A 25,278-nucleotide genomic window follows, 5' to 3' on the forward strand; every position below is an offset into this window, starting at 1 on the left:
TTAAATTTCCATCATTTAAATCAGAACTCACCAAAGCAAATGATCTGTGTTCTCGAGGGACTAATATATTAATTCGCACAAATCATCAGTCATAGAGTACAGTAAAGCCTCATTAATTCAGACCCCTCTAATGCAGAAATCATCATAGGAGAGGCAATAAGAATTAATACAAAACTCTGCAGCTAGAGAAGGGAAACACAATAAATTTGAAACAGTTTTTCGATTAACTAGTTGTATATGATTTTAGAAAACTCCCTTAACTTCTCTGGTTTCTTTCCATCTGTATTTATTTTTTTAAAAGATTTATTTATTTGTTTGTTTGTTTGAGAGACAATGTTATAGACAGAGAAGGGGAGAGACAGAAGAGAGATGTCTTCCATCTGCTTGCTCATTCCCCAAATGGCCACAATGGCCAGAGCTGAGCCAACCCTAAGCCAGGAGCCAGGAGCTTTTTCTGGGTCTGTCACATTGGTCAAGGACCCAAGCACTTGGGCCATTTTCCACTGCTTTCCCAGGCCATTAGCAGAGAGCTAGTTTGGAAGAGGAGCAGCCAGGACACAAACTGGTGCCCACACGGGATGTGGGCCCCACAGGTGGAGGCTTAGCCTACTACGACCACAGCACCAGCCCTTGTTCATCTGTATTTAAAATGAGGTAAATTATACAGTCAATGTGTCTCATCATCATAGAATTATCTAGTTCTTTATTTCCAGCCATTTTATGTTTCCTTAAGTAAAGTTTTCTTGGAATGAAGTTATTTTTCTCTGCATTTTTTTTTTAATTTGGAGTTTAGGAACAGCCATGAAGGATAACATGAGTTCCCTAAATTCGAGCAATTACGTTTATGTACAGTTTTCTGGACAAAAGTTAATAGCTTTCTTGTGATTCTCAAAAGGCTCTGTAAATGCCTCAAAAAAAAAAAAAAAGATTAAGAATCGCTTACTTCAATAGTGAAATAATCCCAAGTGATTCTAATCAGCTTGTAAAAACAGGCTTACAAATGTTTAATAATCCTGTGTTGGATCATCCTGTAACATTTTTATCCATCACTAAATGTAGTAGAAGCTACATTTCAAATTTTTGCTAATGACTGAGCCTCCCCCCCCCCCATTGTTGGTGGAATATGGACTGCATCTTTCTAGTTCATCTCATTGCATCAAATGCATTGAACAGTGCTAGCCATAATAGGTGCTCCACAAGGAAGGGGACTGTCTGTCCGCTGGTTACGGCTAGTGATATTGCAGCTGAGGAGTGTTCACCTTTTCTTCTGGATTTTGATTGAGACTCTAGACCTCTAGGCGATGATAGAAGAGTCGGCACATGGGGTATATAGATCATCTTGTCTGCAAGTCAAGCCTTGTCATTTCAGTCAAAATGGAGGTCCGAAGTAGAAAAGGATCTTACTAAGAACAAGGCCAAGACCATTTTCAATGGTACAGGGTCCTGTCTGTGCCACTGTATCACTCAGCTGGGAAAAAAACTGGAACCTAATTACAGAATTCCACTTCTTTTAATTGAAGTTCAGCAGCTACTAACCTCCTTCTTCATTAAAAGTAAACATGCAATTAAATAACTTGTGATTTTTGTCTGAATTACTTACATAAAACCAAAAAAAAAAAACCACCAGGAATTATATGTAATATAAGTTGAATTCCAATCATTTGCATTGTCATAGCTATAAAAGATATCCAGTACTATAAATAGTTGTTTTTATGATGCAAACTTAATTAGTTTTTCAATAATGTTTGTTTATTTGTCTTAAGTGAGGAAGAAAACTGAGGAAGAAAAAGGCTTCAGTCATTAGTGTCTTTTAAAAATAGATAGTATATAAAATTGAATGCATGTGATTTCATTCCTGTACACTTTGGTTAATTGTCTTCCAAAAACCTAATGACATTTGCGTTTCTTTTATCTTTTTACAGGAGCATTGTTTTAAACCCAGCCTATTTTCGAAACCATCTTCGTCAAGCCACAGTGTTCAGATGTCTGGAGAGATATTCAGAAGCTGCCCGGTATGTTTGTTATAACTTTTGTGAAGATTTATTTCAAGTTAAATTAATTTTATCCTCAGATTCTGGTAATAGCATAATAGAACTTTCCATTTCTCTCATGGAATATGATTTTACCCAAATTATTGTCTTATAAATGTCAAACCAACAATTATTGACTATCTTTTTCTTTAATTAAAGCCATTCCATGCTCAAAGCTCTTAGCAAAATTCAAACTTTCCAGCCATGAGGTCATTGACAATGATGGGAAAACTTTCATAGGATATTAGAAATGAACTTGACATCTTCCTCTTGAGGACATTCCTAGTCAAGCTTGTATTGACATAGTACTGTGACTGCCTCTTTCTTGAGTTCTGAAGATGAAATCCAGTCACATGAAATGGACCCCAGCTACTCTCACTACTCTGACTTTGTAGTCAGACAACCAGAATGCCACAAAACCTTCCTACCTTTGTGTTAATGTCCACTATGAAAAATTAAAGTACCTGTATCACTTTAAAAAATTTTTTTAATATAAATAGATTTCATATATTTCATGGATGCAATTCTAAGAAGATAACCATACTTCCCCCACCCTATACTGCATGTCCAGTGTGTTTGATCTAATGTAGTATATAAAACCTCTCTTCTCTGCACGGATTCATCTTTGTGGCTTCCTTTCTTTCCATACACTGTTCCCAACCATGTGAATGAGAGAGAATTTAGGAGACGATAGTAAGTATCTCTGTTGTGCACAGCAACAGAAGTGTCCTTATAAAGGTCATTAGCTATGGTGAAGTTCATTGGTTCAGCGTAACAGGTAATAGCTCTCTGCAATGTGGCTTTCCTTAAGAGATGGTTTATTAATGTCTTGAATCCAGTTAATAGAAGCCTAAATAAAACAAACAAGATTGCAGCTAATGAAAAAAAAAAAAAATACCAGCATTGTTCTTGTACATACTCTAAAATGATTGTAAAAAGTTGAGGAATTTGGAGGGACCCATTTGTTAGCTGTAGAAGTTAGCAATGCTGGGAGAATTTCTGCTCTGGAAATTGACAAGCACTACAAATCCAGACTATTTTCGTTTTGGGGAGAGCCAAGATATCAGCATACCATTGGCGATTTCTGAGTTGTAACAAACCCACTGTCTGAGCTAAAGTAGTGATAAAAATTCTTCATGAGAGACAGACAGTGTGGTGCAGCAGTTTAATCTATACCTTTGGAAGCCAGTATCCATACCAGTGCTGGTTCCAGTCCCAGCTACTCTGTACTTCTGATCCAGTTTCCTGCTAACGGACCTAGGAGGTAGCAGATGATGGCCCAAGTACTTGGGTTCCCACCCTTGTGGGAAACCCAAATGGAGTTCTGGATCCTGGCCTTGGCCTGGCCTATCCCAGACTGTTGTAGGCATTTGGAAAGTATAGCTACAGATGGAAGAGATATCTCTCTATCTTTATCTCTCTGTCCCTATGTATGGATGTCTGTTTCACTCTTATTTTCAAATAAATAAATATTTTTAAAAGTTCTTTATGAGGCCTGCGCTGCGACTCAATAGGCTAATCCTCTGCCTGCGGCGCTGGCACCCCGGGTTCTAGTCCAGGTCGGGGCGCCAGATTCTGTCCCTGTTGCCCCTCTTCCAGGCCAGATCTCTGCTGTGGCCAGGAAGTGCAGTGGAGGATGGCCCAAGTCCTTGGGCCCTGCACCCCATGGGAGACCAGGAGAAGCACCTGGCTCCTGGCTTCGGATCAGCATAGTGCGCCGGCCACAGTGCGCCGGCCACGGCGGCCATTGGAGGGTGAACCAACGGCAAAGGAAGACCTTTCTCTCTGTCTCTCTCTCTCTCTCTCACTGTCCACTCTGCCTGTCAAAAAAAAAAAAAATGCTCTTTATGGGTCCTAAAGCAAACAAACAACAAAAACTTGAATATTATGAATTTTTCAATATTTGCCATATAAAATTGGCAATGAATACCCCATTGCCTTTTTTTTTTTTTTTTGACAGGCAGAGTTAGACAGTGAGAGAGAGAGAGAGACAGAGAGAAAGGTCTTCCTTTTTCCTTTGGTTCACCCCCCAATGGCTGCTGAGGCCAGTGTGCTAAGGCCAGAGTGCTGAGCTGATCCGAAGCCAGGAGCCAGGTGCTTCCTCCTGGTCTCCCACGCAGGTGGAGGGCCCAAGCACTTGGGCCATCCTCCACTGCCTTCTGGGGCTACAGCAGAGAGCTGGACTGGAAGTAGAGCAACTGGGACAGAATCCAGTGCCCCAACCGGGACTAGAACCCGGGGTGCCAGCGCCGCAGGCGGAGGATTAGCCAAGTGAGCCGAGGCGCCAGCTACTCCATTGTCTTTGACATATATCTCCCTGTAATTAAATAGGTATACAACAGGACTGCAAAATGTTCATGGAAAATAGAAATAAAAGCTTGTTTTGGTGTAAAAATTTTTGAAATTTGTGCATAGTTTTTTATTGTTTGTTTGCTTTTTTTTTTTTTTAAGGGAAACGGTTTATTGGGGAACACCCTACAGACGGGAGTGAAGGGGCAGCGAAGGAAAAAGAGAAGGAGACTGTAAGAGAGAGAGACGAGAGGAGGAGAGAAGCCAAGAGAGCACGTGTTCAGGGCAGGCCCTTTTAAAACTTTGCCTGAGGGTGGGCAGGGAAGCAGGAGCAGCGAATCCCATTAGGATGGGGGTGGAGCCTGGCTCAGGTAGCTGGGCTGTGCGGCCACCTGGCTAAAACTTTGCCAGTTTCCTAACATTCCCCCCTTTTGTTTTTTATAAAGCCGGATTTGTATGGGGTTACATTAGTCCCAAAAGTCCAGGAGGGGTAGAGGGACGATGATCTGTCCTTAGAGCTACTTCCTGCTGACATGGGGTGACGAGGTACTCTTTGCTGGCATGGGGCAATGTCTCAGGCCGCTGTCTCCTGAGTGGGGAGCCGAGTATATTCCTGTAGCAGCATTTGTTTGACCGCCTGGTTGTTGAAGGCCTTCGTTTGTTCCATTATAACTTGCTGTAAACACTTAGACACTGTAGTATAAAGACAGGGTTGAGAATAGTAACCAATGATCCTAAGAGTAGCATTAACCATTTCATAGAGGAGAGGAAATGGGGGGTCTCCAGACCCTTGTGGGGACAGTTTGATGAATGTGGCTTGAAGCTGGTCCCAGCCAAGACTGGGAGAAAAGGCCACTTAGCTTTTGCAGGTAGCTGGGCTTGTCTGTAGAGAAATTCTGAACAAGCCTACAACATTAAGTGGGGAAGAGGACCATCAATACACACACAGGTTAGGAGTAGAGCCATTGGTGGTAGAGTAGAGGCTATGGTTACAAATGAGGCCCAAATGGGTTAGATACAGAGGACACAGGTGCTAAGCTACAAATAAGTTTTCTGATTGAGAGGCAAATAGAACCTGACAGAAGGGGCTTGATAATAATCAGGTGGGCTTTAAAGCATTGTAAATTATGAGGCTCAGACTCATCTATCTCTTCATATAGCCTACATCCTAAGGGAGGTGTGAACCTCCTTGGGAAGGTACCCTGTTGACTTCCATTACCTAGCTGGCCTGGGACGAGAGCTGGCCAGGTAAAGGTAAGTGGCAACTCCAACAGGAAATATACAGTTCTGCCTGCAGTGTTACTGACCCTATTTGGCCATCTCCTCAGCAGCAGTGGTCACCTTGGAAGCTGGGCTGAGTGAAGGGCTTTTCAGCTTAGAGCCAATAAGATCTGTGGCTCTGACCTGGGCGTCCTTCGACTGCAGGGCAGGTCCATTTCCAGTGATCCAACTCTTGGCTGGCAGAGCTGCCAGGGTTCTTCATAGCTGACTTCTGCTGAAGCCCAGGCTTGCCACATTGAAAGCCACTGCAGTGGACTGGCCTGTTGGGTCTCCTTGAGGGCAGATCACTGTGGAGAGCTACATTTAATAGGCCTGCCACTTATCTCTACTTTTCTGATGCCTAGCTTTCTTTTTCTCCTGATTTTTGTTAAAGCAGACCAGAAGAATGTTTGCTTTTTTTAAGATTTATTTTACTTATTTGAAAGACAAAGTTACAGAGGGAGGTAGAGACAGAGAGAGAGGTCTTCCATCTGCTGGTTCACTCTCCAAATGGCTGCAAGGGCCGAAGCTGTGCCAATCTGAAGCCAGGAGCCCGGAGTCTCTTCCAGGTCTCCCATGCAGGTGCAAGAACCCAAGGACTTGGGCCATCTTCCACTGCTTTCCCAGGCCATCGCAGAGAGCTGGATAGGAAGAGGAGCAGCCAGGATTAGAACCATCGCCCATATGGGATGCTGACGCTTCAGGCCAGGGCCACAGCGCAGGCCCCATGCATAGTTTTTTCACAACATGCATTTCTTGTGAACTTTTTTGAAGACCACTTGTATGCATGGATTTCAAACTTTACTTTTGATACCATAATTATCTTTAATTCTGTTTTCCACAATTTTTAAAAAGTATCCTTATGTGTGCTTAATATCATTTGATGACTGACCTGACAATGCTCCTTGAAAATGTTCCTGATAATTGTTGGTTATGCTGGTGTGTACTTTCCAATAGAGAAACAGATACAATTACTGTCAGATGCAAGTGTTTTTCATCTCAGTTTCTTTGACAATTACATCCCTCAGTATACAGTATAACTCATCTTCCTCCTTTCTGGGAGATGGAATGCTGTGGACTGTGAATGTGAATATCTTAGTGTCTCTTAGCTTTTAGATTTCTAATGCAAATCAACAAATATAAATCAGAATATACAGTATTGATTTTTATCAATAAATCTCTTAAGACTTAGATTATTTTGTTCAGGCCTCTTACAAGCATTTAATGTTAAAACTCATTGGTACAGCCAAGACATAAAGGATGCTTCTCCTAGAATAGCAAACAGTCTTGTTTCTGGTATTAAGAGGTACCTATTACACACAAAAGAATACCAGTATGATGTTACTTACAAGATCCAAAAAAAAAATGATTCCTAGTGAAGTGTTTTCGTCTGTAACTCATCCAAAACAAAATATTTATAGCCAGTGCCTGGTTATTTGCACGTCTATGATTTTCTTGCCCTAACTGTTGCCACACAAAAAGGGATTCCTAGTGAATAGGCCAAAAATAGTCCCAGGACAGCTTCATGAAAACCCAGGCTCTGAACCAGAGATGCTGGAGAAAATGCCTCTCTCCATGGTTGAATGGAAGGTATCAGCCCGGTATACAACAATGGGCAGGTCCTATTATTTGATGGATAAATATCCTTTCAGTCAGATCCTACTGGAAGAGGAAGAACACATAGATAGTAGAAATTGAATAGAACTAGGGATATTTTATTATGGTTTGGGCTCTGTGGCAATGCTGTCATACTAAGGGAGGTTGCTAGCACTACCTGAATTGATTGAATCACATTTTCAGACACAAAGCCAAATTAAGATTATTGTAACCCTGGCACTCAAGAAACAATAACCCTGAAATGGAAAGTAGCTGAGCTCTTTAGCATTTCTGTTTCTATACATATAAAAATATCCGTGTTGATATAGAATGTATTTACTCACTCCCCTAACACTCACAGTTACACACACACACACTTCCCAAAAAAGAAAACAATATGGAGGAAAATATGCAGAAATAGAAAACAAAGGCCAAGACTATTTTGTGAAGATGTCTGATGACTCTTGACAACATGAATGGCATGTGTGTCTCATCTCTGTATGCTCAATGACTAGCACAGGGTCTGGAACATACCAAGCTCAAATTAGGGAGACATGAATGAATTTAGCTAGTTTTTGAATCTGTGGTGGTAGTTAGTTAACAAGCATGAAGATTTTACAAGAACTTGTTCAAAGTTAGACTCTGGTTTAAAGGTAACTATACAAAAGTATACAAAGAACTCCGGTTGAAAGGTAATTATACCAAAGTATACAAAGTTAGTTAAGATCATCTGATAGCATAAAGTCTGCTACAGTGAAGATCCATAAGGCAATATACATATGGTATTGTACAGAGTCTTTGGTTAAGACCACACTGTGTGAGAAGAAACAAAGAGCAGGTAAAACAATAGAAGAAAATGCTACAAAGCCTCTTTATTACTGATGATGAATTTGCAGTGTACTTCTACATATGTGAACTAGACAGGGATACTAGAGCAAAAATAAGATACTCAGATGCTTACAAAGTCAGGCAGATAATGTGTGTGGTAAGACAATTATAAAAGGGTATTCTGTGAACTACAGTGAACTAGAGACCACAGACTACAGTGATCATTGAATTTATCTTTGAAACTAGACACTTGTGGTAGTAAAAGTGGGTACTTTTAGGAATCATACCAGGAAAACAGGCAGAAAGGGGGATGGTCCTAAGCACCCTGCTGATGTGGTCACCCTACTACCAGAGGCCCTTCCAAAGGGAATAGCCCTGCTCCAGTCTGCCTAACATTTCTATATAGGAATGCAGGCTCAGTGCTGCAGATCTTTTGTGTCTTCAAGAGCTAATATCAACTTAGAGCTTTCCAGGAAATTTCTTAACTTTTAAATGTTGGCAATTATTTCAGTTTTTCAAACAGTGTCATCTTAAGAAAATTGAAGTAGTTCCATTCATGAAAATATAATTCCTTGAAGAATCAATTTCCCAATATGCAGAATTCACCAAATTTGAAGTTGATGAAAAACTTATTTTAAGGAAGTCTTATTTAATATATTTAATTAATGTGCATATGTTTTCTTATGCACATGATTCTGTATTAATCCATTTAACTTTTTTTAATTTGGAGAAATTTCAGTGCTTCAAAAGCTAAAGTCATAAAACGCATATCTTTATGAATATATTCTCCTAGTCTACTTTTTTAATTTATTCTATTATTGTTTTCTTCTTTAAAATATAATCAAAAGCTTAATTTGGTAGTTTAGAACTTATATTGATTGAAAAGTAATTTTCTGTTTTTAGTGTTTTATCATTCTTAAGAATTTTCCCCCAGTTTATGTAGTCACCAAATCTACCTATTCAATGAAATGTATTTTTAACTTGAATCTTGATGTGAATGGAATGGGAGAGGGAGCGGGAGATGGGAGGGTTGCGGGTGGGAGGGAAGTTCTGGGGGAGAAAAAGCCATTGTAATCCATAAACTGTACTTTGGAAATTCATATTTATTAAATAAAAGTTAAAAAAAGAAATGTATTTTTAACTGTAGTGTTGGCAATAATTCATATTTAAAAAGACTATTGTAACAGTGCTCTTTTTTGTCTCTTGAAACTAGAACAGCCAAGGTAGACAAAATCTACAGTGAGCACCTGGTATGGCCTGGGCTGAGGGTCCCGCAGAGGGCAATACTAAAGAGCAGAAGAAAATGCAAAGGCCCCAGAACCCTAGAATCCATTCGTTTTCTTAACAGTTAAAATGAACTAATTTTTAGTAAGTCAGTATACTTAAAACTTTCACAGCTTGGCAGCTCCTAACTCCAGCTCATGCTAATTCATATGCTAAGGGACAGCAAGTGATGACCCAGCTGTCATCATGGTTTGTGCCATGTATGTGGAAGACCTGTATTGTGTTCCTGAGGCCTGGCTTTGGCCCCATCTTTTGCAGGCATTTGGGGAGTAACCAACAACTTTTGTCCCTCTCTCTTTCTCTGTCTCTCTCACTGTCACTCTTGCTCTAGATGCTTCTTGAATAAATAAATAAAATTTTAAAATAATAAATTTCTGTTCTTTATAAATTTTTCAGTCTCAGTTATTGTGTTATAGTAACACAAAACAGAGTAGGCAGTTCGCTTATATTTTGTTGTTGTTGTTGCTGCATTCCTTCCTTCCTCTTTCTCCAAAATTTCTCCCTCCGTTTTCAGAATTTGCCCCCACAGAAATTAGCGTAATTCCCTTCTGGAAATTTAATAAGCCAATCTCAAGATATCAGGCTATAAACCTTTGACTCTCCCTGATAATTACTGTTGTTTTAACTGATTGGTGATTATATTTGCTTTGACCTTTTTTTATTTTGACACTCAAGTTGAGACAATTTGGGAGTCTTTGAATTTCCTGGAAATCTACTCTCTAAGTGAATGTACAGCCTGAGAAGTCAAATGCATTGAAAAAATAGCTTCTTTTCAAAATGAGTGAAATGCAATACACTGGAGTATCAATTTTTTAAGGAGAGCCAGCATAAACATTTAGGGCCTGGGATCTATGTAAGTATCAACATATCCCAGAGCTGTTCTGTGTTTTGACAAGCAGTATAAGATTCATTTCATCATAGCTACCTTCACTGACAAGCCAGATAGTAGAGATTAGTAGAGGTAGGATAGGGGAGGGGGCTGCATGGGGGTCATTGAGAGTTAGCAGGGGCATTGGAGTTATCCATCTTCTCTCCTTTCTTTTTATTTTTTTTTTTTTTCAAAAATCAATCCTACTGGAAATATGCCTATATACATCAAAATCTGCCAAAAGAAAATAGTGATCCAAAAATAAATTGAAGTGTTCAGAAAACTAGCACGACAAAACAGTGGCATTGCTATAGATAAGCCATCACTCAGGAGGAGTATTAAACAGCAAGCAGAAAGAGACTTCAGCAGTGTCACATAACTCTGTGATTTAAATGAGATTATCACCTATCTTATAAGGTAGCGGACTATTTTGACAGGTGACTCAAGACAAGTGATTCTGAGGAGGTGATAATAATGTTGGGAGTTTATTTTAAATTAATTCTGTTTTATTAGAAGAATAAAATCCATTCATTCAACATGCAAGAGGCTAAAAATATAGATATTTCATGGTGGGAAAGTAAGTTCTCATTTACACCTTCAAATAGAATACATGAAGCCTGTAACCTAATTTTTATTCTTATACTGGCCATCTGCCTGAAGAGGCTTTCTTTTTCAGTTTTGGAAGTACTCCAGTATTACCAAAACAGCTTTAGTGTGGTCTAGCATTAGTCATATGTGACACATGTGTTGGAAGAAGTACATAAATATTGCACCATCAGGTGACTTTCCTCCTTTCTAGATAGCACAAAATTTCATGACCCTTAAGCATTGTAAAAACATTTCATCTTGGTGTGTCTTTCTGAAACTGGTACTAGTAAAGCAGGTTTAGTAATTTGCCATGGCTTCAGCCAAATATGTGACGTTAAGGCTGCAGTTCATCCATTTTTTAGGTAAATAAGAGAAGTATAGTGTTTGTGATCTCAAGGGGAAAAGTGAAGGTTAAAACTATAGTAAAGCTTCAAGGTCATAGTCCTCTCTTTTCATCTTAAGGATATAAAATTTCAGATTTACAAATGTCTAATATTTTAAGGCTATAGTGATAGCAGCTTGCTAAAGAAAACCACCCCAAGAAAATTTGTATCTTTTGGACTTGCTCCAAATTATGAGTAAATTATTACATGGACACATAAACTTTTCTATAGAAACTTAGAAACCTTTCTAAAAACCCAGCCCGTTAATAATAGCCAAAACTTCATTAGCAAAAAACATTGATTGACTCTGTGAATTTCTCCCTCCTTCACTGAGATTTATAATGACAATCATTTTTATACTTTCCTCTTTTAGATAATGTAGTATGCATTATTCTAAACATGTCCTAAAATAATTTAAAAAGGCAAAGTTCTTGTTCTGTGTGTACTTTCTGCAAATATTGATATAGAAAATTTGTCACAAAGTACAGAGGAAAGATTTGTGTGTTTGCTATAGATCTAACTGCATCCTAAAGAAACAAGGTGAGGTCTGTGAAAATTACATGAAGGAGAATGTAGAGAGACTTATACTTTCAATGGGAAGAAATGAAAGTCTCTTCCCTCACCTCTGTCAGCTCTCCACTGGATTTCGTATTTTCAAAAAAAATGGAATGTACAAAATGAATTAAATGTAGAAATGTTTAACCCAAAAGAACTGAAATTTAACTCTGAGTTCTGTGCTATATTCTAAGTGTTGTCAACTGAATTAGAGTTTAGTCTGGAGTTGCTAAAATTATAACAAATAGAGCCAAACCTCTGTGTTTTTAATTTGTGAATCATGGATAACAATAGCATCTATGTCACAGAGATCATTATGAGGATTAAATATGACAATTTATATAAAACATTTAGTATAGTATTTGCAAATCAAACTCTGAGTTAAAATGCGCTATTATCATTGCTTTTGTTGTTGTTAGCAATTAGACCTCTTTGAAGACAGATGAAGCAGCCTCAAGAGTCGATGAGTTTCTCAACATTGAAACAAGAATATGTTGAGTAATCACTTACCTGGTGTATTGTACTGCATTACTATTAAATCCTCTCACTCTCTCTCCCTCTTAATCTATGTTTTTAGAAAACCTGCTACTAGACCGGCGCCACAGTTCACTAGGCTAATCCTCTGCCTTGCGGCGCCGGCACACCGGGTTCTAGTCCCGGTAGGGGCACCGATCCTGTCCCAGTTGCCCCTCTTCCAAGCCAGAGTGCAGTGGAGGATGGCCCAAGTGCCTGGGCCCTGCACCCCATGGGAGACCAGGAGAAGCACCTGGCTCCTGCCATCGGATCAGCGCGGTGCGCCGGCCACAGTGCGCTACCGCGGCGGCCATTGGAGGGTGAACCAGCGGCAAAGGAAGACCTTTCTCTCTGTATCTCTCTCACTGTCCACTCTGCCTGACAAAAATAAAAATAAATAAATAATTAATTAAAAAGAAAGACTGCTACTAACGTACATGTCGAAACGGCAAGATTCTGGGTGATCTAAAGAGTTGAAAAGGGAAACACTTCAATTGCTTTTGGTTAAAAAAATACTAATATATAATGAATTGTAGTATCCTGTTTCATTCTAAGTGATATTTTTTTTAATTTTTTAACTTTTATTTAATGAATATAAATTTCCAGTGTACATCTTATGGATTACAATGGCTTCCCCCTCCCATAACTTCCCTCCCACCCGCAACCCTCCCCTCTCACGCTCCCTCTCCCCTTCCATTCACATCAAGATTCATTTTCAATTCTCTTTATATACAGAAGATCAATTTAGTATATATTAAGTAAAGATTTCAATAGTTTGCACCCACATAGAAACACAAAGTGAAACATACTGTTTGAGTACTAGTTGTAGCATTAAATCAAAATGTACAGCACATTAAGGACAGAGATCCCACATGAGGAGCAAGTGCACAGTGACTCCTGTTGTTGACCCAACAAATTGACACTCTAGCTTATGGTACCAGTAACCATCCTAGGCTCTCGTCATGAGTTGCAAAGGCTATGGAAGCCTTCCAAGTTCACCGACTCTGATCATATTTAGACAAGGTCATAAAAGACAGAGTGAGGATAGTAACCAATGATCCTAAGAGTGGCATTAACCACGTCTGAACAATTATACAGCATTAAGTGGGGAAGAGGACCATCAGTACACACAGGTTGGGAGTAGAGCCATTGGTGGTAGAGTAGAGGTTATGATTACGAAGGAATGATGCCCAAGTGTGCTAGACAGGGTCTAGAACAAAGGACAGAGTCATTATTAGAGGAGCTAAGAAAGGTGCTGTCTAAGCTACAATTAAGTTTTCTGAATGAGAGGCAAATAGAACCTGATAGAAGGGGCTTGATAATTATCTGGTGAGCTTTAGGCCTTGTAAGAGGCTCAGACCTATCTATCTCTTCACATGGGGTACATCCTAAGGGAGGTGTGAACCTCCTAGGGGAAGGAACTCTGTTGACTTTCATTACTTAGCTGGCCTGGGACGAGAGCTGGCCAGGTAAAGTCAGGTGGCATCTCTAACAAGAAATTTACAGTTCTGCCTGCAATGTTGCTGACCCTACTTGGCCATCCCCTCAGCTGCAGTGGTCACTTTGGAAGTTGGGCTGAGTGAAGGGCTTTTCAGCTTAGAGCTAGTAAGATCTATGGCTCTGACCTGGGCATCCTTCGACTCCAGGGCAGGTCCATTTCCAGTGATCCAACTCTTGGCAGAGCTGCCAGGGCTCTTCACAAATTGACTTCTGCTGAAGCCCAGGCTTACCAGTTTGAAAGCCACTGCAGTGGACTGGCCTGTTGGGTCTCCTTGAGGGCAGATCACTGTACAGATCAGCCATTAATAGGCCTGCCACCCATTGCTTCTGATGCCGAGCTTTCTTTTCCTCCTGGTTTGTGTTAAAGCAGACCAGAGGATGCAAGTCAAGGGAGTGCCCAAGTCCCATCTCTAATCTTCGGTGGCCTGAACTACAAGTCTATATTCACAGGCATGTTCTGTAGTAGTTTTTCTAAGGTAGACAATGCCCATGAGGAAAATTATATTCTCCCTTAAAAACTTTCTTTCCCTTTGGTCTGAAAGGGAGGTTTTTTCTACTTACTGTTTAGTTCGCTGATGGCAAAGTAAATCTAGCTATGAGATTATTATTTAAGCTCTTATTTGGGCTATGCTATTACAGAAAAATGTTAGTCATCTCTTTTATAAGGTCTAAAGATTAAATTGTGCATCCTACAGATTCCTTCATAATACAATTAGTTTCCTACCTTGAGGAGAATAGAGAAATGAAAGAAGAAGTTGGGCTTAGAATAGAGAAATGAGGGAGCAAGTCCTAGATCGCTTGCTGACAATAGCAATATTACATGAATACTTAGCAAACCGTTTCAACCATTAGATAACAACTTAAGAAAACATTTACCAGAAGGTCCAAAGACTTCAATAAATTTTAAGAATCATGTATTTGAGAATACCTCTTAAATATCTAACATGGTGTAGTTTGTTTAACCAGTAAACTTAAGCACAACCACATAAAATGTTTTTAGTTTCTTTCTACCAACAAGTATAAAACATATGATGCAGAGATTCACGTCACATGAATTAAAATGTATCTTTGATTGATTTTAGCAGCTTAAATTTATGGACAATCTTATCTATAAGCCAATTAAAATAAAATTCTTAATAAAATTTTCCATGTGGACATACAATATGTATACACATATAACATAACATAATAGACCAATATAGCAATTTTAATAATAGCTTTTAAGATCTTTAACTCTGTTTGTAGATTGCCAATTGATTTGAATTGCCTTTTGTTTTTAGTAACCTCAGTTAACCATACTTTCTCTCAGTTGGTACTGTTAATACATTATTGGCTTCATCTGTTTACAGAGCCATCCCAAAGTGCTGAATACAATAAAAGTGGCTGGAAAAAGTCCATAGGAACCTATAGGAGGACAGCTAAACACAGAACCAACAACGCTTTTGTTTTATGAGCAGCAAATCATATATAACTGTGGATGACAAAAGACTTTAAGTCGCCATGTTTAAAATTATAAGCTCATCAGCCAACAAGAGGCACTTGCTTACTTCACAGTATTTTTGAAAGCACCTGCAGGATATTACAAGTATTTAACCCTTTAGGCCTCTGGGGCTTTCTCATTAAGATAACTATCATGTCTAGTAACACAAGATCAATAGACTTTCTAATTCTCAAACATTTGTATTAATAGCATTTTCCATTATAGAAACTTAAAATTTGATACCATGTCACATCTTGACAGTACTTCTAATATAATACAAATAGCCTGATTGGTTGGTATCTCTATAAGATGAGAGACATAGGTCCTTCGATTTTTTTCAGTTGGGCCCAAACTGGAAAAACCAAGGTCCAAGATTTACTGGAAATTTTAGAGACCAGATTGTTTGAAACTTTGATTTTTTGAATGCCTGTCATGAACACCAAGAAGGCTCAAAATCCAAAATATCTGGTTGAAATAAGATTCCTTAAAATCATGACATATCATAGACCAAATTTGATCGTTATTACATGGTGATTATTCAAATCTTTGAAAATAAGCACATATTTAAATAACCCATAGCTCTTAATAAAAATTCAGCTGTTTTTGAACAATTAGAATTTAACAGACATCAAGAGAACATAATAGATTACTTGAACACATTGCTTTAACAGAGCATCAGAGTTTAATTCTATGTCAAAGAGAAATTGAGCTTCCTGTGATCTTTTGCTGTGAGGTTTCCTTCCTTTACCTTCTTTCATATTGATGACCATGTTTCTGTGTTTCTGTGTGTAACACATCTTTAAGATTCTTTTGCAGGGCAGGACGAGTGGCAACAAATTCTTTCAATTTCTGTTTGCTGTGAAAGGTCTTTAATTCACCTTCACTCACAAATGAGAGCTTTGCAGGATATAAGATTCTGGGCTGGCAGTTTTTCTCTCTTAGTACCTGGGCTATGTCTTGCCATTCCCTTCTAGCTTGTAGGGTTTCTGATGAGAAGTCTGCTGTGAGTCTAATTGGAGATCCCCTGAGAGTAATCTGACGTTTCTCTCTAGCACATTTTAGAATCTTTTCTTTATTTTCACTGTGGTGAGTTTGATTACAACATGTTGTGGTGAGGATCTCTTTTGATCATGTTTATTAGGGGTTCTATAAGCTTCCTGTACTAAGATGCCTCTGTCCTTCTCCAAACCTGGGAAATTTTCTGCTAGTATCTCACTGAAAATGCCTTCTAATCCTTTCTCCCTCTCCATGCCTTCAGGAACTCCCAGAACCCGGATGTTAGGTTTTTTAATAGTATCCTGTAGATTCCCGACAATATTTTTTAGATTTATAATTTCTTCTTCTTTTCTTTGGTTTGACTTTATACTTTCCTGATCTCTGTCTTCTAAGTCTGATATTCTCTCTTCTGCTTCACCCATTCTGTTTTTAAGGCTCTCTAATGTGTTTGTCATTTGATCTATTCAATTCTTCATTTCATTATGATTTCTCGTCACTATCACAGTTTCTTGTTCTACTAGTTGTTTCATTTTGATTCCTCCTTAATATTTCATTTTCACGAGAGAGATTTTCTATCTTGTCCATTAAGGATTTCTGTAGTTCAAGAATTTGTTTTTGAGAACTTCTTAATTTTTTGAGATCCGCTTCTTGCATTTCTTCGATCTCACCATCTTCATAATCTTGAATTGGGGTGTCTTTTTCATTTGGGGGCGTCATAGTGTCTTCCTTGTTCTTGTTACCTCGGTTTTTGCGTTTGTTGTTTGGCATGTTGGAGATATTTGGTTTCTTCACTGTGGTGTTTTTTCTTGTTATACTATGGCTCTATATTAAGTGTACTGTCTGCTTTCATGGAGCCTTAGAGGCTTGAGATGAGTGTGGCCTGAGAGCTCTGTTTGTTTCCTCAGGTTTGAGGGTGTGCCAAAGGTGACACTCACAGGTTAGGCGTGGTAAATCTCTCTTTCTTTCATTCTTTTTTTTTTATTCAAAGGGGAAGTAATTCCACACAGCTGAACATAATTGGAGGTAGTTAGCAGGCGAATGATATACCCACAGGAGCCAGAGATTGGAAGCTCTTTCCCAAGGACCACACAGGGAATCTCTGCTGCCCTCAGTGTGGGCTCCAATTCTCCTGCAGTCTCCCACTGGGTTGCCAAGTTAGATGCTAATCTCCTGTTATTTCACCCCTCCCCCCAGAGTCAGGTGTTTCTGCTAGGCTCAGGGCCGGTGCAGACCTGAGGTCACCCTGCTTATGACATACGTCCAAAATGGCGCCTGTTCTTTGTCTTGCTCACTTTTGAGAGGTGAGCGGAGAGAGAGAAACTCGTGTCCTTTTCGGTCACTTTTTTTTCCCTATCTCTCTTCTAGTTAGCCTGGTGAAATTTTCCCCATGGGGTTTCAATCCTCATTCCCTCTAGTCTCCTCTTTCAGCTTTTCCGCTGGTGTCTCGGGCTATGGAGGTTCGGCTCACCTCGCGTTCCAGCGCTGGTGTGTTGAGTCTGCCGCTGGTGTCCTGAACTTGGGCTCCCACGCTCTCCACACAGGTCCACTGTGAATCACTAGTTCCGGAAGAGTTTCCTCTGCTGTTTCTTCCCCTACTCTTCCTTGAACCTGCAGTATCTCCCCTTTTATTAAACTGTCTCTTCCCGGACTACCAGTGTGCTCCCTTCCTATTCCGCCATCTTGCCGCTCTCCTCTAAGTGATATTTCAATTATTATTCAAGGGAATTAAAAAATAGAGTCTTCAAAGATAGGCAGGTGGAATTTCAAGTTACACAGAAAAAAATGACGAGTATACATCAGCTGCTCCTGATTCCAGTCCCTCCTTTTTGCCATTTACATTTGTGTCAAAATAGCAATACCGTGGAAAAGGATTAGGTTGAAAATCTGAACAGCATATTACCAGAAATTTTGACTGAAATTCTTATTCCCCTCCTCCCTTTTTCAAATGCTGACGTCAATTCATCACACTATTATGCATATAAATTAATCTTGATTTTACTAATTGTGAATATTGCTTATAAGACAAAGTCCTGTTTCTTGATGTGTTAGCTAAGATATCATCTGCATTAGAGAAGTATAGTCAAGCAAAAGACTTGTGTTCTACCCCTAGAGTTACAAATAATGACTAACTGTAAGTGACCTTAGGCAAGTTAATTAAGCTCTTGGACTTTCAATGTTTTCAACCATAAAGCAGAGATAATAATACTACATTACAAATTAATCATAAAAATAAGATAATGGGTATAAAACACTAGACTCAATGTCTAGCATGTAGTAAGCCTTCAATTAATTATTGCTGTTGCTGCTGATGATGATGATGCTTTTGTTACAAGCATTGAGGAATGGTGTGAAACCCTAATACATTCCATCTGAATTATTTCTGTTAAGTGGAGTTTTTCTCTATACATGATATTCCTGAACTATCACCTCAATTTATGTCAGTTTTAATAATGATTATCTATGACCCTCTCCACTTCATGTCAAACTTTATATCAGATGCTTAGTGTGCATTATCTTGGTTCCTCATAATTCTGCAAAGATGTTACATTCTGAATTTTGTGGTAAGAAAACTGAAGCTAGAGTTTAAATGACTTCCAGAGACCATACTGGTAATAAGCAGCAAATCTTTAATTCAAGTTTAATTATATGTCAATACCCAGACTCCTGCATGAAAAAATGCAATTAGTATCATCCGACTTCTTCAGATTTGCCATTTGAGTGAGTTTGAAATAGTATTGTCTCATTGTGCTTCTCATTTTCATTGTCTTCATTACTAATGAGCATTTTAAATATTTTTATTATGTATTTTTAATGCATGTATTAGCCAGTGATTTTTCCTTTTCTATGAAATGCCCATTTCTATCTTTATATTTTGCTCATTTTTATTGTATTATTGATTTGTTCATCATTGATTCTTAGGATTCTTTTACATTCTGGGTACTAATAATTTTTGGCAGTATACATTTCAGGTGATTTCTCTCCACTTATGAAGATGTCTTTTATTGTATCTTTTAATGAAATTAAGCCTGAGGACTTGGTTTTAGTGTAATCAACTATAACCAAGTTCCTTTATGATGTGAAATGCTTGAATTTTTAAGAAATACATTCCTGGCCGGCGCCACGGCTCACTTGGCTAATCCTCCGCCTACGGCGCCGGCACCTCTGGTTCTAGTCCTGGTCGGGGCGTCGGGTTCTGTCCGGTTGCTCCTCTTCCAGTCCAGCTTTCTGCTGTGGCCCAGGAAGGCAGTGGAAGATGGCCCAAGTGCTTGGGGCCTGCACCCGCATGGGAGACAAGGGGGAAGCACCTGGCTCCTGGCTTTGGATCAGCGTGGTGTGCCAGCCACAGCAGCCATTTAGGGGGTGAACCAATGGAAGGAAGACCTTTCTCTCTGTCTCTCTCTCTCTCTCACTGTCTAACTCTGCCTGTCAAAACAAAAAAAAAAAAGAAATAAATTCCTATCCCAAGTTTATTGGGATAGCCTTCTAAGTCATCTTTGTAACCTTAAAACTTTCCCTTTGCCTTTAAAGTTTTGAACCAATGGTAATTGATTTTTATATTCATGTCTTCATCTCAGTGAATAGCAGTTATCTTTTTTTAAAAGATTTTATTTATTTATTTGAGAGGTAGAGTTACAGACAGTGAGAGGGAGAGACACAGAGAGAGGTCTTTCGTCTGCTGGTTCACGCCTCAAATGGCCGCAATGGCCGGAGCTGTGCCGATCCAAAGCCAGGAGCCAGGAGATTCTTTCCAGTCTCCCACAAGGGTGCAGGGGCCCAAGGACTTGGGCCATCTTCTACTGCTTTCCCAGGCCATAGCAGAGAGCTGGTTGGGAAGAGGAGCAGCCAGGACTAGAACCGGCGCCCATGTGGGATGCTGGCACTGCAGGCAGAGGATTAACCTACTGTGCCACAGCGCCGGACCCATGAATAGCAATTATCTTGACATCAGCTTATTGAAATCTTTTTCTATAGATCCTAAATATCTGTTCTGTCATTATGCATTTTCCATATATGACTATGTTGATATCTGGTCTCTTCTCTACATACATCTACTTATCTATAGCATTGACAAATCCACAGTACCCTATATAGGATAGATTTATAATATGTCTTTCTACCTGGAAAAGGAAACCTCCTTATTGATCTTTTTTCAAGAATGCCTTGTCTATTCTTCCCCTTTTGCTCTTTCATATAAAATGTAGAAAGAATTTGAGTTGCAATCCAGAATAGTGTAGGTTCTGGCTAGGAATCCCCAGGGAAGACTTCCTTTCTTTTCCTGTACTGCAATAAGATTAAAGGCCCAGACTGGCATTAGTCTTGCATTTTGTTCTGCAATTTTATCTTAATTCTTTCACTGATCTTTTTTTCAGGTGCTGTACCAAATGCCTGCCCCATGTTGTTTCTTAAGGAAATTTTTGTGTAGACAATTTTATATTCAATTTTCACTCTGTGTATGCTCCAGGCTTTGTCTCCTTTTCCTCATGTATATGTCCTATTAAAATATACCTACCAGACCCTAAGGATTTACAGATATTTTAAGAAAAAATACCAACTTCAGTGCTTACTTTACAACCCTTCTTTAATTAGATAACTCTATCCAAGCATTTTTTTTAAATCCTACTAGATACAAGAACCAGGAAGAAGAAATTCTTAATGGCCAAAACTGAAACAATGTGAACATCAAAGTAAATATTGATTGTAGTGGATTATAATTCTTAGAATAAATATCCATGAATTCATAATAACATAAAAATAATTAAATAAATGAATATGTGAGAGTAAAAATAACTCTTGTATACAGAAGAAGAGCAATTAATAAATGTAGAAAGAATGAGATAAAATTAATATGAACAAACACCTCCGTAAAAACTGTTGCAGGCAAGATTCACTAATGGATCTCTGGCTTCCAGTCCAATCTTCAAGGAGGCTACAAGTCACCATTTCATGCTAACACCAAGCAAGATGCTAAGAAAAATGAGAAATCAGTAACTTTCCTTAGATCCATCAAAGAAGGGAAGTCACAGGGAAAACTGCTGACCCCAAAATTGGAGCCTTGTGACAGACAGGTAGATACAGAGAATCACAATTTATCAGAAGAAAAATCCCTAGTGGGGAAATGACATATGAAACCAGTACTGGGTATGAAACTTGAAATGTAATTGACAATTGCTCTAAGCTTATTGTGGACAAGTCTGATGTTGAAGAAACTTTGGGTAACAAAACTATAGCAAGGTCCCCATGTATATGTTAGTTTTACCTCCAGGACCTTACAATAGTAATCAGGGTGAAATACCTTCCATGCATCTGGCAGTAGGAGAGGGGAAGGAGCTGTTTGGAAATATGTATACTGAAGTATTGTATTCTTAACAAGGCCTATCCTCAGGAGAAGCTATTTAACTAGAGCCTAACCTGCTGAGGTTTCATCAGTGCCTAATTTACCTGGGAGAAGGAAACCTACATGCAATTCCAGCTCCCTGGTCATCCTGTTGCATGTAAAGGTACAAAGTGAAAAGAAAAATCTCAGCAGCTGGTGAAATTCACAGTCCAGAAGCACAGAAAGACAGACCTAATCACAGGACTGTAGAGTACTTCCCCTCCCCAAACAACTCATCACCACAGCCCTGAAGGACCATACTGCAATTCTTTTTACTTGGTACATAATGTAGACTGCTCAATAAAAATGGCAAGAGACACTAAGAGTCTAAACGCACAATTTGAAGAGTCAGATATGACAGGAGGGTTTTTTTTTTTAACTATAATTAATATGATAAGGCTTCAGTAGGAAAAGTAGCTAATATGAAGGAACAGATGAATAGTATAAGCAGAGAGATGGAATTTCCAAGAAAGAAAAAGAAATGTTAAAAAAAGTAAACACTTTAACAGAAATAAAGAATAACTTTGAGCTCCTTGGGAAAGTAGATATGGACAAAAAAAGAATGTTCTGAGCTTAAGAATGTGATAAACAAAAACTTCCAAACCTGAAATGTTATGAGAAAAAATAATGAAAAACAAAAACATAACATATTATCCAAAACTATGAGACAATTTTTAAAGGTGTAAATATGTGTAATGTGAGTACCAAGAGAAAAAGAAGTATCTGTACTACTTTTAAGTGATACAGTATTTGAAACGTTACTCTTTATATTAATAAAAATATAAGTGATATAGTTATATGTGGATGTTGACTTGGATTGGTTGCAAATGTATATTACAAACTCTAGAACAACCACTAAAAGCAAACAAAGCACTATTACTATATTAATTTGCTAAAAAAGAGATAATGGAATTATCTAAGATGCTCAATTAGAAAAACAAAAGGAAGAAAAGTTATGGAAGACAAAATTGATAATATAGAAGAAGGACAAAAAACAGAAAAAGAGTCATGGGGCAAGCACTGAGGTGCAAAGATTTAAGCCTTTGTTTACAATGCTGGTATTCCATATTGGAGTGGCAGTTCAACTCCTGCCTGCTCTGCTTCCATTAATGTGCCCAGAAAGCAACAGAAGATGGCTCAAGTAGTTGGACCCCTGCCACCTGCATGGAAGACTAGAATGAAATTCCAAGCTTTTGGTTTTGGCCAGGCCCATCCCCAATCATTGTGCCCAATGGAAAATCTCCAGCTATATCAATAAATACTTTAAATATCAATATTCTAAGCATACCAATTAAAACACTGGTAGTTATACTGAACCAAATAGACAATACTCAACTATACATTGTCTATATAAAACCCACATAAAGGCATTTATAGATAAAAAGTAAAGGGACTGAGAAATAACATGGTAACAATAATTAAAAGAAAACAAGAATAACTATATTAATTTCTGATAGAGAACACCTTGAAGCAAAGAAAGTCACTATGGATAAAAAGGGATACTTCATAATCATAAAGTGATCAAATCTTCCAAAAAACAAGTCAATAATTTAATATGTGTACACCTAATAACAGAAGTTCAAAATGTAAAGGGCAAAAATTAATAGAACCACAAAAATAAATAGATAGATTCACTATTATGGTAATAGATTTCAACATCCTTCTTCCAAAAATGGACAGACACAGCAGGAAGTAAATCAATAAGGATGTGATTAAGCAAAACATCAACAGCACCATGAATCAACTGACCATCATGAACATAGGCTACTATTTAGTTGAACACAAGCTCACATGTAACATTGCCAAGATAGACCACATTATGAGCCTTAAAATACACCTTAATATATTTAAAACAATGAAAATCATGAATCCTGTTTGACCATAGTGTTATTGAACTATAAACCAATTTACAGAAAAATAGCTGTAAAATCTCAAAATACTTGATTATTCTATACTTCTAAACAACACACGGTTGAAACTATTTTTAACTTAGTTAAAAAGAAAACAAACCTCACCAAAATTTGTGGAATGGTGAAAGCATTGTTTAAAGGGAAGTTTAAGTCATCAAATGTAGATTTTAAATGAAGAAAGATCTAATACCAGTCATCTAAGATCCTACCTTATTAACTAGACAAAGAAGAAAAAATTGAATACAAACAAAACAGAATAAAAGAAATAATAAAAATTAGAGAAGTCTATTATATTGGAAGCAGGAATGCAGTATATCAAGTGAACAAATTCAAAAACTCATTCTTTGGAAAGTTCAATGAAATGGATAAATCTGTAGCCAGACCAAGAAAAAAAGAAAGAGTACACAAATTATGAGTATCATAAATGAAAGAAGAGGTAACACTAGAGACCTCCTGAACACTAAAAGATAGCAAAGAAATGTTGCTAAGATTTCTATACCCCAAAATTGAATAATTTATAAGATATACACCAATTCCTTAAAAGGTGCCATCTGCCAAAATTCATACTAGAAGAAAAGACAATCCAACTGTAAAGAAGCCAAATTAGTAATTAATAACCTTCCAAAAGACAAAACCCCAGAACTAAATGTATTGATTGATAAGCTCTACCAAACATTTAAGGAAGAAATTATAACCATTCCTCTACAATTTCTCTAAGATAGAAGTAGAAGAAATGCTTCTTGACTCACTTTGTGAGGTCAGAATTACCATAATACCAAAAGTATACAAAGATATAGCAAGAAAACTAAAGGCCAGTATCATTCATGAATATAGATGAAAAAATCCATAGCAAAATATTAGCAAATCAAATTTCACAATATTATATTTCATGACTAAGATGTATTCCAAATGTGTAAGGCCTGTTCAGCATTTAAAAATCAATTGATGTAATCCACACCAACAGCCTGAAGAAGAAAATCACATGATAGCATCAGTAGATACAGAAAAAGCATTTGACAAAATCCAACACATACTAATGATACAAATTCCTAGCAAATTAGGAATAGAGAGGAACTTTCTTAACTTTGTAAGAAGAAAGAAGAAACAGGCAAACAAATAAGCTACCTGAAAACTCACAGGTAACCTAATATTTCATGGTGAGAAACTTGGAACTATCCAGTAATATCAGGAACAAGGCAAGGCAAACACCTCTCACTACTGTTTTTCAGTATGTTACTGGAAGTCCTGGATAAAGCAATGAGACAAGAAAAGGAAATAAAAGTACACATTTGTAAGGAAGAAATAAAACTCTCTTTGTGTGCATATGACATGATCATCATTGTAGAAAATACAAATCATTCAATAAAAGAATCTCCGAAAACTAAGAAGTAGTTATAACAAGATTTCAGGTTAACAAGTTTAACAGGTTAATATATAAAACAATCATTGTTCTGAATACCAGCAATGAAAAAGTGGAATTAGAAATTTAAAATACATTACAACTTTTACTGTTTTCTATAGCAAAAATATTTTTCAATCTATGTATCAAACAATTCAGTTGACTTTTGTTTTTATTTATTTGACAGGTAGAGTCATAGACAGTGAGAGAGAGAGACAGAGAGAAAGGTCTGCCTTCCGTTGGCTCACTCCCCAAATGGCCACCATGGCCAGCGCTACACCAATCCAAAGCCAGGAGCCAGGTGCTTTCTCTTGGTCTCCCATGCGGTTGCAGTGGCCCAAGCACTTGGGCCATCCTTCACTGCCTTCCTGGGCCACAGCAGAGAGCTGGACTGGAAGAGGAGCAACCAGGACTAGAACCATGGG

At 38.2% G+C, this 25,278-nt stretch overlaps 1 protein-coding gene across 1 annotated transcript in view; it reads left to right on the top strand.

The window, feature by feature from the left end:
• Window positions 1-25,278, top strand: part of SPATA16 (spermatogenesis associated 16) — a 288,894-nt gene that overhangs the window by 113,897 nt on the left and 149,719 nt on the right. Inside the window, exon 3 of the mRNA XM_062177925.1 lies at window positions 1,923-2,012. Coding sequence (XP_062033909.1) covers window positions 1,923-2,012 — 90 coding nt within the window. The remainder of the gene's footprint in view (window positions 1-1,922; window positions 2,013-25,278) is intronic.

Source organism: Lepus europaeus, chromosome 2 (assembly GCF_033115175.1).
Source record: "Lepus europaeus isolate LE1 chromosome 2, mLepTim1.pri, whole genome shotgun sequence".
In the NCBI taxonomy this organism is placed as follows: Eukaryota; Metazoa; Chordata; class Mammalia; order Lagomorpha; family Leporidae; genus Lepus; species Lepus europaeus.